This window comes from Phoca vitulina, unplaced genomic scaffold (assembly GCF_004348235.1).
Source record: "Phoca vitulina isolate PV1807 unplaced genomic scaffold, GSC_HSeal_1.0 scaffold59, whole genome shotgun sequence".
Lineage (NCBI taxonomy): Eukaryota > Metazoa > Chordata > Mammalia > Carnivora > Phocidae > Phoca > Phoca vitulina.
This window is the reverse complement of record NW_022589762.1, coordinates 2,962,474-2,976,039: the sequence shown is the minus strand read 5'-3', so window position 1 is coordinate 2,976,039 and position 13,566 is coordinate 2,962,474. Positions and strand designations below refer to the sequence as shown.

The 13,566-nt window shown below is 42.5% G+C and overlaps 2 protein-coding genes across 22 annotated transcripts in view; one reads left to right on the top strand and one right to left on the bottom strand.

Moving 5' to 3' along the window:
- The window catches only part of WNK1 (WNK lysine deficient protein kinase 1), a 149,348-nt gene extending 138,705 nt beyond the window's left edge, over nt 1-10,643 (top strand). For 5 of the 15 annotated variants that reach the window (XM_032390952.1, XM_032390951.1, XM_032390949.1 and 2 more), the window contains 3 exons: nt 344-538; nt 6,994-7,181; nt 7,628-10,643. In XM_032390952.1, the coding sequence (XP_032246843.1) occupies nt 344-538; nt 6,994-7,181; nt 7,628-7,945 (701 nt within the window). In that variant the 3' untranslated portion in view covers nt 7,946-10,643. Of the gene's footprint in view, nt 1-343; nt 539-1,451; nt 1,545-4,056; nt 4,099-6,011; nt 6,039-6,993; nt 7,182-7,627 lie in introns of all 15 variants that reach the window. The other 10 variants (XM_032390940.1, XM_032390950.1, XM_032390948.1 and 7 more) reach the window with 7 other exon arrangements.
- Nucleotides 10,644-11,127: 484 nt separating this feature from the next.
- Nucleotides 11,128-13,566, bottom strand: part of RAD52 (RAD52 homolog, DNA repair protein) — a 36,258-nt gene continuing 33,819 nt past the window's right edge. For 4 of the 7 annotated variants that reach the window (XM_032390954.1, XM_032390958.1, XM_032390959.1 and 1 more), the window contains 3 exons: nt 12,953-13,033; nt 12,369-12,584; nt 11,128-11,914 (listed from right to left, as the gene is read on the bottom strand). In XM_032390954.1, the coding sequence (XP_032246845.1) occupies nt 11,853-11,914; nt 12,369-12,584; nt 12,953-13,033 (359 nt within the window). In that variant the 3' untranslated portion in view covers nt 11,128-11,852. The remainder of the gene's footprint in view (nt 11,915-12,368; nt 12,585-12,952; nt 13,034-13,566) is intronic. The other 3 variants (XM_032390957.1, XM_032390960.1, XM_032390961.1) reach the window with 3 other exon arrangements.

Below are 13,566 nucleotides of genomic sequence, written 5' to 3'. Positions count from 1 at the left end.
ACTGCCCCCCACCAAACCTGTTGATGTCGTGCTCCAACTCAGTGTTTTATAATAGTGTTTAGGAAAGCGATCATGGAATTCTCTCATACCCACTGAATGTTCTCAGCTGAGAGTTATGAACCTTCTAGGTTATCTAAAGCTACCTATAGCCCTAGTGCCTGTTGATTCTCATGGCATTCCTCACTTCCCCTCCCGTGAGGGAGGCCTTTGTTCTTTCATTAGTTATAGCTTCTGACTTGTGATTAGTCACTTAGTGGGACACACTGGAGTAATGAGACTAGTGCCTCTTAAGGGCAAGGGGAAAGCTGTACATGTTTCCTCATGCTGCTTTATCTTTTGGCAGGTAACCTGTCTGGTCAGAGTGCCGCTTCAGTTTTGCACCCCCAGCAGACCCTCCACCCTCCTGGCAGCATCCCAGAGACTGGGCAGAATCAGCTGTTACAGCCCCTTAAGCCATCTCCCTCCAGTGACAACCTCTATTCAGCCTTTACCAGTGATGGTGCCATTTCAGTACCAAGCCTTTCTGCTCCAGGTCAAGGTAAGCAATCAAAGTAACCATTGTCTTCTAAAAACTGCAATATCTGTGGCAGAAGCCTGAAGAGTAACTGTTGTTAAGGTCAGTTGGAAAACCAGCTGACCAGAACGTAGCCTGTCTGCTGTACCCTTACAGATCTTGAGCTGGAAGGGGAAGTTGAGTAATGATTAGATTAGGTGAACTCATTGCTCTTATCAGATGAAATGGCTTTTTTCAAAGGATTACAGCAAAAAGTTGCATGTGTGACTTATGTGAGGACTTCAACCAAATTAATGACTCATTTGGGATTTGGATCATACACTTTAATACTAGACTGAGATTTCCTGAACCAAAATCAAAGGAGTTTTAGCAGTTTCTGAACGCTAATGCATTTTCTTAGCCAGTGCAGACTTTTTAAACTTTTAAGTATGGGAGTAGCATACTAAGATAAATAGCCCTACAATTCCATTATTTATCTGTAATCTACTTCCTAAATATAGTTTTATTTACTAATGATCATTCGAAACTTTCCTGTTGAGGAGGGAGCTGCTAGCAATAGTAGAACGACAATTGGAAGGACTTAGGTATCTGGGTGAAAAAGAGTAGGAGAAGATATAGGTAACTCGCTTAGGGGCTTTTGCTACAACATCACAGAAATCAAAGATTAGATCATCTCTTCACAAGGTGAATATACTTGCTTGCTAGGAGTGCAGACCAGCTGGCATTATTCCCACTGGGAGGAGCTTCAGCATTTGACAGAGGGAGGGAATTGAGACCTGATATTTCCTGTCCTAGATATCTGGCCTTTCCCTGGAAGCTTGTTCTTCTGTGTGCCGTCTTAGCGCATTTCACCACTCCAGCCTCGAGTTTCTAACATCTTGTAGTTGTGTTCTGTCTCTTCTCTCCCTGTTCTTCCCTGTTTTCCCCCCTCTCACAGGCTGTGCGAAGTTTAACTGTGCATCTGAGCAGGTGACATTCAAACCTGGTGGCAGGAGGACCCGATTTCTGAGTACGCCCTGCTTGGCTCTTTGTGTGTAACACCTTTACTCCTTCCTCGTCCTTGTTTTCTGCTGCTTGGATCTGATGTTTCATGCAGTCCATTTTCATTTGTCTCTTTGTATATCATCTACTCGGTGGCTTGGCTGAATTACTATTACCCTCAGAAGTTTGGGTCTCTATGTTAATTATGATAAAAAATACAGAGATAATAATAGGTTTCTATAAGCTTAAAAAAAAACTTTCTGGTAGAAGTGCTTCTTCATAGATCCGTGACAGAGTAGAAAAGGTGGTAATGCTGTAGAGACTGCTGGGTCATTTAGAATAAATGAAGACTGAAGTCCATAGTCACATCTGCCCCTTGCTCTGGCATTAGAAGTGACAGAGAACATCTTGACCACTGATATACTTAGATCCTGGCAGTAAGGGAGAATTCACCCTATTTTTTTATTCTTTTTCCGAGTAGGTTGAAATCTTTTTTTCTTTTCAATTAAGCCTAACCATCTCTCAGTTCAAATGATGCTAGAATCTGTTCATTGGATCCTTTCACTCCCCCACCCCCACCCCCACCCTCTAACTCCATAAAATTGGTAGTTCAAAAAGGGTTTCCGTATAGTTACTCTGATTAAGCATTTATTCTTTTAAGGACCAAAGCCCAGCACCTGCCAATGAAAATGGTCTTTTTAACATGATTGCTAGGATTTCCTAGCTCTCTTCTTTTTTTTTTTTTTTTTTAAAGATTTTATTTTTATTTTACAGAGAGAGAGACAGCCAGAGAGGGAACACAAGCAGGGGGAGCAGGAGAGGGAGAAGCAGGCTTCCCGCAGAGCAGGGAGCCTGATGTGTGGGGCTCGATCCCAGGACCCTGGGATCATGACTTGAGCTGAAGGCAGACGCTTAACGACTGAGCCACCCAGGCGCCCCTCCTAGCTCTCTTCTTAAAAGCAAGGTACAATAGCAAATCGCCCAACTTTCTCAGCCTGTCCTCGCCAAAGGTAAAATGAAGATGATGCCTGTCTCCTAGGGCTGTTGTACAGATCAAATGAGATCATGTGCACAAACACGGGCAGCACTTGGGAAGCACACGTCATTTCCTTCTAAATCAGCCAGTGCCTACCTGGCACATAGTAGGTAGTCAATAAATGTATATTGAAATAAAAATTTAAAAAGCAAAAACAAGGCTCAGGTAGAAAACCTTTGTTACAGTTTGGTTAAAGATCTTCTCTGTTGAGGCCTCAAACTTCTGATGTGGTTATTGAAGTGCTTTTTAAATGCATGTGCAAAAAGGTCATCACTGTTTCTGAGTGTGGTCCAGAGGTCCTTGGGCCTCACGTATCACCAGTCCAAGACTACTGAACAAAAGACGTGGAAGGTGTTATCCAATTTGGTAGCTTTCCAAAGCATGTATGGTTTTTGGGTACTCAGATCGATAACTTTTCTGGTTAGACCAGGCTGGACCAGGCATGTTCGCACCTTGACGCTTAAATAAGCATTTAATTTCTTTGTCCAGCTGGCAAGATGAAAAGACATTTAATAGTAAGAGGCAAGTGTTGTAAAGTAGGATGTAACATGTCAGGCCTATATTATACAGCCTGAGATGTCTAAGAGGGAAGAAAGAGAACCAAGGCTTTTTTGGGAAACATAATGTGAGAGATACACTTCAGATTAATTAATTAATTAAATTCTCACACACTCTTAAAGGTAGGTGGTGGCACACTTGTAACATCAAATGAAAGTGGTTAGAAATATTAAATCTTATCACTTCCTTTTGGGTCTAAAAAGAAAGGCCCTACATCTGTTGAAGGCACTTGAGTATATATCATATAAGCCTTGGTGAACAAATTGCAAGAGGCAGATTTAAAGCAAATATGGAAGGGAAAACAGGTACTTAACAGACGTGGGGTCTTTCTAGTTTTGGATGCGTTATTCTGTGCTCTCAAAATAGATTATGGTTTGGAAGCACGGCTTGGCTTAATGCTTTATTTATGTTCAAAAGTTGCTCGTTTTCCACATACTTTTAAAGACTTCTGGAGGGGAAGGGGTTAGTGTGTATGTCTAGGATTTGGAAATATATTAGCCAATTTAAATTGACTCAAAACTGTAACAGTGGTACTGTCAGTCTACTGGGGTAGAATTGCTAATGCATTTAATCGAGTGCTTTTTAACAACCCAGCAGGAGAAACAGAAAGTGGGACAGGGTCAGTGGAAAGACTGCTTGAGTATTTGAAATTCAAGCAGTAAGACCTGAGAGACTGGAGTTCCTCCCCCATCCCAGAACCTTAGTGCAGAGCATTATTCTTAGATACAAAGATTGGGTGTGGAAGCTCCGCTATCAGCCAGGTACCTCCATCCATCAGACACCCATGTTAAGGCTAAGTAAGATACGTCCCATAGAACTTTACCTATAGCAGGGGCTCCCGGGTCCCACCAGTCTGTCTCTCTTTCTGCTTTCTCTTGCTGGGACTTTGTGTGCTGTTTGGAGATTCTAAGTATTTTACACTGATGTTTCTTTATCTTTAACACATTGCTCTCTCTTTGTGCTTCAGGGAAGATGGTGAAAAAAGTCTGTCCTTGCAACCAGCTCTGTAGTAATTATCTTTTCTTTCTCTTACTTTTGGTCCTTGATTGCAAAGCCGGTTATCCATGAGTTCTTGGAACCCTGAAGCTTCACAACGTCCTCATTCCCAATTTTCATCTGTCTAGTTCACCCTTTTCTAAGGTTTTTTAACATGCTTAATTGCTGACCACTGGCGGATTAAGAAATCACCTCATAGTCTGCTCTCATGTGATGACCCCCTGTGAGCTGGCTTTGTGACAATTATGGATTGATAATGCCCATTATATATAGAGAGATCAGGGATGCCTGGCTCTTTTGGGAAAGAGAGTCCTTTAGTCAGGAGATAATGTGCCAGCCGCTGTTCCGCCCACTGGGAAATCGGCACTGATCCAAACATAGAAAAGTCCATAGCCACCCATCATAGTGGGAGACATCTGCTGGATTGGTGAAGAGAGAAGCACTACTTTATAGGGTTGGCTTCTTAGACTGGTGGCTTCTCATTAAAGTGCAGACTGTTCAACTACCCAACCGGCCACCTAGAGGATCAGTCAGAAAACTGACTAGTATTTGGGATACTAGGCAATGAGCTGTGACTCAGAGTAAGTTATTGTTACTAGGATCTGGTGGTGTGGTGTGTGGGAAATGTATTATGGCAGGAGAAAATTTAAAAATGGATTTTGGGTGGTAAAACATACACTGCTTCTTAGAGCTTTGCAGCAGAACTGAGAACGGTTTCAAGGTTACTCTATATTCTCTGGAAGGCAAGTAGCATTCTCAGAAATATCTGCATTACAGGTAGTGTTCTTAAACCATTTACTACTAAGATGGACTAAATGCACTATCCATTCTCCTAGCTTTCATAGTCAAGTCAGCTTTTGCCAGGCGTTAATTTCTGGCCAGAGTGGGATGTGTTTATTTCCTTTAATGGGAAAGCCTGTTTTCAGAAGCCAGAATGAGAAGGGTAACTGTATGGTTGACCCCTCCCCCCATCATGGTGTATAAACCCCACTTCAGAATCCAGTAGTGTGTAAGACAGATTAAAATGAAAAATTAAATTTGGTTATAAAGGAGCCTCACGGCATCAGAGGCGACTAGAGAGGTGTGACTCCGAGCATGAGCTCTTTGTGAATAAGCAGTGTTCACCTCTACGGAGCTTCTAGTATTTGGCTTTTAATAGTTCTGCTCACTTGTGATTGTTTCTGGTTTTCATTTTGATTGTCTCACTCATCATCAAGCTCACCAAGCAGTTATTATTCAAACAGGAAAATAGTCCTCATGCATGTGATATGCTTGCTTTCTAGATTTTATCACTATCACGACTGCCACCCTCATTGCTTGTGCTTCCCCACCACTGTCTGTCTTGCTTTTCAAGGCAGGCTGTTCCTGTGCTTTTTCCTTTTCCACTTGGGTTTCCTGTACCGTAGGGGAACTTACTCTTCCCTTTACGCTGTATGTGCAGTAGCTATCCCCTTGTGGCTCCAGTGGGCACTAAGAAGTGAGCTAATACACACACTGCAGTAGATCCATGTCTTGCCTTGGTGGTAAGAAGCATGTGACCTGCCTCACTCTGCAGCTTCACCTCAGAATTAGCTATTACTCTGATACAAACATGCTTGTGTGTGCCATTCCCAGGGCAGTGGGGTTTAAACTTGACTTGAGAATAGCAATGGATTATCAAGGGCTTGTAAAAGTTGCTTTGGGCATGCTGCTGTGCTCTGGTGCTGCTTGGACCTGGAAAGCAGGAATATGTATGCATTTTTTTTTAGCCCCCAGCATTACTTGGATATCTGAAGGCCTAGTGGCTCACAACTTACCTTAGTAGCTTTTATTTATTCTGCAGCAAATGTGAGATCTGGTAAGAAAGTGGGGGGTGAGGGAAGAAAAACAAGATCATGACTTTTCTTTCCCTCTTCCCTAAAACTTGCCTCTTCGAATAATCTTCAGTGTGCCCTCCAGCAGAGCCGAAATCAGGCAGGACACAGACCCCTTCTTCCTTTCTCATCAAACCATAGAAATAGAATTCCTTCATCATAACCTCAAAGCTTCCTCCTTCCCTTTGCACTCCTACCTCAGCTGAATGTTCCTGTTGCTTCCACGTGCGAGTGCTTGCTCTTCTGGGAAGGAAGGGGAGGGGTGAGAATTCACGAACCAATTGAAACTGAGGTCATCTTCAGGAAAACCATGTCTTCCTGGAGTTGAATGATTCAGGCACACCACAGAGAAACTTCCTCAGGAGTAATCTTGGTTCTTAACTCATAGGCAATTGGGAGAGGTCAAAGCCTTCATTCCTCCCGAGTTTATGTTTATGAATTTGTGTGTATGAGTCCAGGTGAAAAAGGTTTTTGAACAGAGCATGCTATCTCCTCTCGCCTCTTTCTGTTAAAGAATGGCTGAAGACTGTGGCATAGTATCCACATGGTTTGGGAACCCCATCTTTTCCTGGGCCAAGCAATCTACCTTTGCATTCCTTTAACTCCTGCTTTTAACCCTGCCTCAGGGCTCAAGAAATCCTCTTCTTTTGCCCTGCATTCTGCAGCATTCTAGAGCCTCATTGACCTTAGCGCACCTCCCTCATCAGTGTGGTGCTGGGAATAGGGTACTAAAAGTAAGTTTCAGTACTCTAAGATACCATGTGAATGGGCTGAAAGAGGGCCCTGCCCATTTGTGCCTACTATCATCCGGAGTTATTTAGCCTCATCCGCCACAACTCCTGAAGAGAGTCTGTTTTCATTACCCTGTTATGTTATGCCAGAACATGTGGCTAAACAAACCCTTGGACCCTTCCCCTCTCGCATGCCTTCCCAGCTTATCCTCTCCTCATTCAGTGGCTTGCCATTCATCATCCTGTGAAGTTTTCCCTCTCTTCCTGACGTTCTAACCCAAGCTTCTTATAATGGTTGTATTCTGATGCTTCCTCTAATTCTAGGGACCAGTAGCACAAACACCGTTGGGGGAGCAGTGAACAGCCAAGCCGCCCAAGCTCAGCCTCCTGCCATGACGTCCAGCAGGAAGGGCACGTTCACAGATGACCTGCACAAGCTGGTAGACAATTGGGCCCGAGATGCCATGAATCTTTCCAGCAGGAGAGGAAGCAAAGGACACATGAATTATGAGGCAAGTCTTCCCTTTTTGTCATTTTCCTAATCTAGCAGAGTATCGCTGAGCACACATCTGAAGCAGAGGTGGTATCAACTACCTAGCTAGTGCTTAGCCTTTCATGCTGTAGCCTTCTGTAGCAGCTCATAAATTTTAACACCCAGTTACCCTTTTGTCTTTGAATCCCTAGCTCCCTGTTTGTCAACTCAGTTTTTTCTCCCCTTTTCTCTTAACGCCCTGAATTGCATACACGTATATACACATGTACGTGACTCTGCCCACTTCCAAGCACACCCTTACTTGGCAAGTGTAAAGAGCCAATAATTATGAAAGGTTTGGTTTTGGTTTTACTATACCCTGTAAGGCTCGAACAGCCCCAGTTCTAGAATTAGATTTCAGTACCACCCATTTCACCTCTGGGTTATACCCACACCAAACTTGACATGTAGTTGTTTTGTTTTCAGGGCCCTGGAATGGCAAGGAAGTTCTCTGCACCTGGTCAGCTGTGCATCTCCATGACCTCAAATCTGGGTGGTTCTGCCCCCATCTCTGCAGCATCAGCTACCTCTCTAGGTCATTTCACCAAGTCTATGTGCCCCCCACAGCAGTACGGTTTTCCAGCTCCCGCCTTTGGCACTCAGTGGAGTGGGACAGGTGGCCCAGCACCACAGCCGCTTGGCCAGTTCCAGCCTGTGGGAACTGCCTCCTTACAGAATTTCAACATCAGCAATTTGCAGAAATCCATCAGCAACCCCCCAGGTTCCAACCTGCGGACCACTTAGACCTAGAGACATTAACTTGAGTAGATTTGGGGGCAGGAGATGGAATGCTGAAGGGGGGGTGGGGGGAACGGGAAAGTAGCCTATATACTAACTACTAGTGCTGCATTTAACTGGTTATTTCTTGCCAGAAAGGAATGTTTTTAATACCGCTTAGAGCCCTCAGAATTGAGAATCTCCCTCCCCCTTCACCATTTATTGGAGTGGAACGAGAAGGAAAGAGCAGCTTTCTTGTGATGGGGCGGCTTCAAACCATGCTTTCCTGTTTCTCTACACCCAATAGTGAGGGCTAGAAAAGAGAATCATTTATCAGAAAGCTACGAGAGAGCTCAGTGGAAAACCAAACCCCATCTGTATTTCAAATGGGTGGAGCTCTTAATTTTGGTACCCACCCCAAATCCCTTATTCCCTCAAGAATCTAAACCACAAGACAAAAACACAAAAAAACAAAACAAAAAAACTTTTGGGCTCTCTCCTACCCTGTTCCCCCCTCCCTTTTTTTTTTCTTTGTTTCTTTTTTCTTTTTTTTTTTTGCTTTAGAACCCAGTGAAAAACACCAGGGGACTGAGGTTTCAACCCTTTCTTATGATAGGTCATTAGTGCTTTAAGCAAATGATATTAGCAGCTTTGACTGCAGCATTAGCAATTAGGAAAAAAAAAAATTAAGTCCCCTGCGGACATGTAACTTTGCCATCAGTTTTGATGTGGAAACACTGTGATATATAAATGTTGTTGGACAACAGTAGTTTTAAGAGTAAAATATGAAAGGTTTAAAAAGTTGAAAAAAAAAAAGCAAGCTCTGTCCTTTACTTATTGAGACACTTTAGCTTTTTCCTTTGTATTTCCATTGTAGTAGATAAATAAATGTGAATGTAAGATTGTATAAATTACTGTACTTGAATACTTCTGTTCTCCCAGTATTGCTTGCTGGATATTTTAGTGCCTTGGACTTCTACTGCTTCTGCCATTAGCACCAACTTCTCATCAGACCCCAGATCAGCAGAGGGCGTATGGAAGGATATTAGGTCCATGTGACCCCAGCAGAGGATTATGCCAAAGGGAAACTGAGTTGTGTTGTTTTTTTTTTTTTAAGTCATTCAATTTTGTCTAGAGCAGGTGTAAGATGAGCAGGGTGAGAAGTTAAGTTGACATCAGTGGTTGAAAGCAGAAAGTTATGTTTCAAGAACAGTAAGGAGGGGTGTGGTAACAAAATTGAGCAATTTAAAAGCTTAAGGGTGGTGTGTGATAAATGAAAGAAAAAGAAAGACTAAGAACGGGAGAACAGACTTGTCAGGAAGATGTGTGCTGCCTGGCCCACAGGGTGCCATGAGCCTTACTTAAGCCAGGCTTGACAGACAAGACCTAGTGGAAATGGCTGAATATAAAGGGAAGGGGGTGGGGGCTAGTTTTTAAGTTGGGAAACGTTGATAGTGAAAAGTTACAGATGGAGAAAGATGCTCTAAGAAAAACTTTGGATTGCTTTCCTCTTGTTGCAAATGTATCATGCATTTCTCAGCTTGGGGTACTGTATTTTGTGGAAAGTGGACCCACATCTGAATTAAGCATTGTAAGAAAGAGTGGCTTATTCCTACTCGTTTCCTATGTGATGTCCAAATGGTTGCAGGATCATAAATCTGTTGTGCCACCTCTATTTCTAGAATTGCAGCTGATATTCTCACATTCTCCTATAAACAAATACTCCCCTTAAGTAATAACTGCAACCAATCAGTATTATATAGTGCTATGCCTAGTTGTAATGGGCAGTTCTATTATTTTCAGAGCTTTCAGGAAATACTCTCCTAATTGGCTATGTTTGGGATCTCTATTATCTCCGAAGATGGGGAAAGAAGCTAGGACTCCTAATTTTTTGGGTGCTTCTTCTCTTGACTCTTGAGTTGGGAAATTGACACATTTCCAATCTCTTACCCACCTCAACAGCACATCCCAGGAATCACCACAATAGGGGGAGGCTGGTTGGCTGTCCTATCCTGTTGTTCCTTCATGGGCCCTGTTTTCTTCAGTAAGTTAGCCTAGGTCCCAAAGATGCAAGTGAAAGCTGAAGCTTTAGGAAAGTAGAAATGAAAAGGACAGGGGTTCCAAGCCCTGCTTCAAAGTTGTTTACTTATTTATTCTCTGCTTAAGATTCTTGGGGAGATGGTAAGAGTAAGGATAGAACAACGAAGGTGCCAAGTAAATGAGAAACAGACCACCTAAGATGAATGAAACCATACTTTCTACTAGAGGAATGAGGGAACCAAATGCAGCACATAATTTTTTGTTACTTTGGTTTAATTTTGAGATCACTTACACACAAAAAGTAAGAACTGGTTTTATTTACTGTTGATTTTTTTTTTCCCCTCCTGTGGATGAAGTAACTGAAGCCTAGAGGAATGAACTAGTGCTACTGAACTGTTTAAATTATTTTTGTGTTAATAGTACACTTTGAGTATCTTTTTCCACATTACAAAAATCTTTCTGAATTATAAATGTTTTCCTTACATTATTTAACAATGTACACTGTTTAAAAAAGCAAATAAACTGAATTCAAACCTTGGGGGTTTCTCAGCAGCCGTTAATTGTACATTTTGCACTAACTCTGGGTGTTGCACTTCTTGTAAGATTGCGCTTTGTGCTTCAGTTTGTTACCTTTGTAGACTTATTTAATGAAACCATTCAAATAAACCAAACTTGCTTTTGTTGAGCTGTGGGGTTTCATTTCCAGCAAATTCCTTTTTCATGATCTCATTAGCTCAGTTTTCAGTTGTGTGCAATTTATAACTGGATTCCTGACTCCGGGAACTTTTTTAAAGCAGCAGTTCTGAACTAAACTAAGATTATGCTTCAGACAAGGGAGAGATTTTTTTTTCTGGAAAAAAAATGGTAAGGATATCAAAACCAAAAGATGAACATATGACCAAATCCATGTAATGAGAGGTGAGATAAAGGGGAAATCAGGGTAAGCTAGAGCCTCTTCATCTTCCATAGGAATAGAAATGTCTGGCTGCCTTCCTGTACTTTAAGAGTTCCTTGCCTTGGGTTCATAGCTTCCCACAAATGGATCTGTGATCTAAAAATTAATAAAAGCCACAGCTTGAAGATGAGATAAAAGGCACAGCCCAAGATGCATCTTAAAAAGAACCTGCAAACTCATTATGGGGGGGGCGGATTATGAAACATTTGAAACTATGAAAAAAACCCATTTATGTTAAGATGGGTTATATCTCACATCTGAAATGGAGAAATACACCCACTTTTATTTTTTGTTACAAAGGAAAATTTATTTTGCTTTCTTAAAATGCCTTTTCTTTGGTCTTAGATCATTTCCTTGATTAGGTAAAAAACTGCAGGATAGTGACACCATAAACCTATAAACGAGAGATTATCATAGATGAAGATCACAGCCTGTATTGATGCAAGGTAGTTAAAAAACACTGTAGCTTTTGTTCTCGGAAGGATACACAATATGGTGTGGACAACATTAAACACCGAGCGCCAAGGTGAAAGGCAGGTATTACAATAATTTCACATAGGCAGCTGTAAAAGTTGGTGCTTAGTAATATTGCTTGAAGGCAGGTAGGCACTGGGGATTCCTAAAATTTCTATACATGCTAACATAGTAGCTTAGGAATAAATAGTGAACAACCTCAAGAGCCAAAGAAAAGGTATTTAATCTCAGAGCCTCCCCGCTGCAGTGTATGACAAGCTTTTTTAAAGCGCTTGTTTTCTGACTGCTCAGCTTTACCTGCAGAAGGCTCCAATAGTCAAATCCTCTGGTAAAGTTCAGAACGAAGCAAGGTAAATCCTTGGAAATAAAGCTCATTCCCTGGGAATGATGAACAGTTTTATGACCTAAAAGTAGTTTTCGGAAGTCCCTTTGTGACAAAGTCCAAGGATGTGACCTGAGCCTCCATTAGGATGGATCCAATTTCCTTTTCTTCAAGTCCTGGTTCTTCCCATAGATACCACAGTTTCCTATGGGAGAAAAAAATAATTTAAATGTGGCTGCTGTGATTTTTCAAATAAGGAATAAACTGACAGCTAATAATTTCTGAACTGTGTTTGTTAACAATCCTAACTTAAACTAAAAAGCCAAGAATGAAAATTGTTATGAGGGCAGATCCTTCTGTTAACGCTAGATCCAGTTGCAATAACCAAACATGATGGGCCTGATTTAATAAGGAAAAGCTCTTCGTTCATTTTGTGGTTAAGCTTCCTACTACTATAAAGGGTTACTAGGGGTTACACCTCTAGTCAGGACCTCAAAGGAAAAGCTGTGGCTCATAAACCAGTTGTCGTTTTCTTGGACCGCTGTTCCTCTGGCATGATAGCACCCGACTTCTTCAAATGGAATGTCATGCTTCCTTTAAAATGCAGAGAATTAAACCCAAGTTCTCCTTTCAATTTTTGTTCCTAAACACTTCGCTACCTGTTACATCTTGGTTGCTGTTGTGAGTTTGGAGGTGCGAGAGTCCAGATTTTGCTTGTGGATTCTGGTGGCAGAGGTTCTGTGGGGTCCTGTCCCAGGTCACCATCTGGTTCTTCAGGACTGATGTAGCAGAGGTCTGGAGCAGTTCTGGTTTAGACAAGGGCTTGACATCACTGTCGCTTGCATCTGGATCCATATCCCACATTCCAAGACTGTCTGCGAGGACCGAGATCATGAGAAAATGCAGCATCAACCAGTGTTCCCACATAAAGCACTGGGGAAAACTGGTCATGAGAAATTCCATGTCATGCGTGGCCTATGACAGCTCCTGGGATTTCTCTTGCCCCTACCCCTAAATGTACCGTGAAGCTTCTCTTAGGACAATAGAGGAGTTGAGTGTGTGCTCTCAGAACTGCCATCAGTCCATTAGGGGTCCTCTTTTTTCCCAAAACTTCACGGGGCTATCCAACAGATAAAAATGAGGGGTTTTATGCCTCTTTTAAAATGTGTTAGTGACTACCGAAAGCGCATGTCCTAGGTACTTACTGATCAATGCTTAGGTCCTGCCCGCAGCTCTTACTGACCTGTAAGGAAGTCCTCTGTGAGTGGTTCGGAAACGGCAGTTACAGGAGTGCTGTGCTTGCGAGGAGCTGCTGACACTGCTGCTGGAGTTCAGAGAGCGACAGCGAGAGCGAGCAAGAGCGAGAGGAAGGACAAAACCACAGTCACGTAACTGTTGGAGCGAGCACCTCAGAAGTGCAAAGCTGCCTAGAGTTCCACCGGTTCCTCGCACAGCCAGTAGGAGATTCAAGATTCCTGATCCCCGTCCCTACCTACAGATCTACAAGAAGCTAAAAAGACTTTTTTTCTTCTCACCAAATTGCGGGGGGGGGGGGGGGGGGGGTTCATTTCTCCTTAAGCAGCAAAAATAGAGGGGTTATTAGAAGCTATCTGGTCCACTTTTTACTTTTTAAAGCTATAAGCTTTGTTCGAAAAAATCTTAAGCAGAAGTTCAAAATGTAAAACCAATATAAACCGCGGCTCTGGCTGTGGGATCCGGGGTGGGGGGCGGCCTCCCCGCCAGGAGCTTCTGCAATGGTTTGGAAGCTCAAGATCCAGAATAATAGTTACTATTAAGAACATCCCCAACACAGTAAACTTTTTCCCCCCCTACATTAAGCCTGTCAGTGCTGAGCGG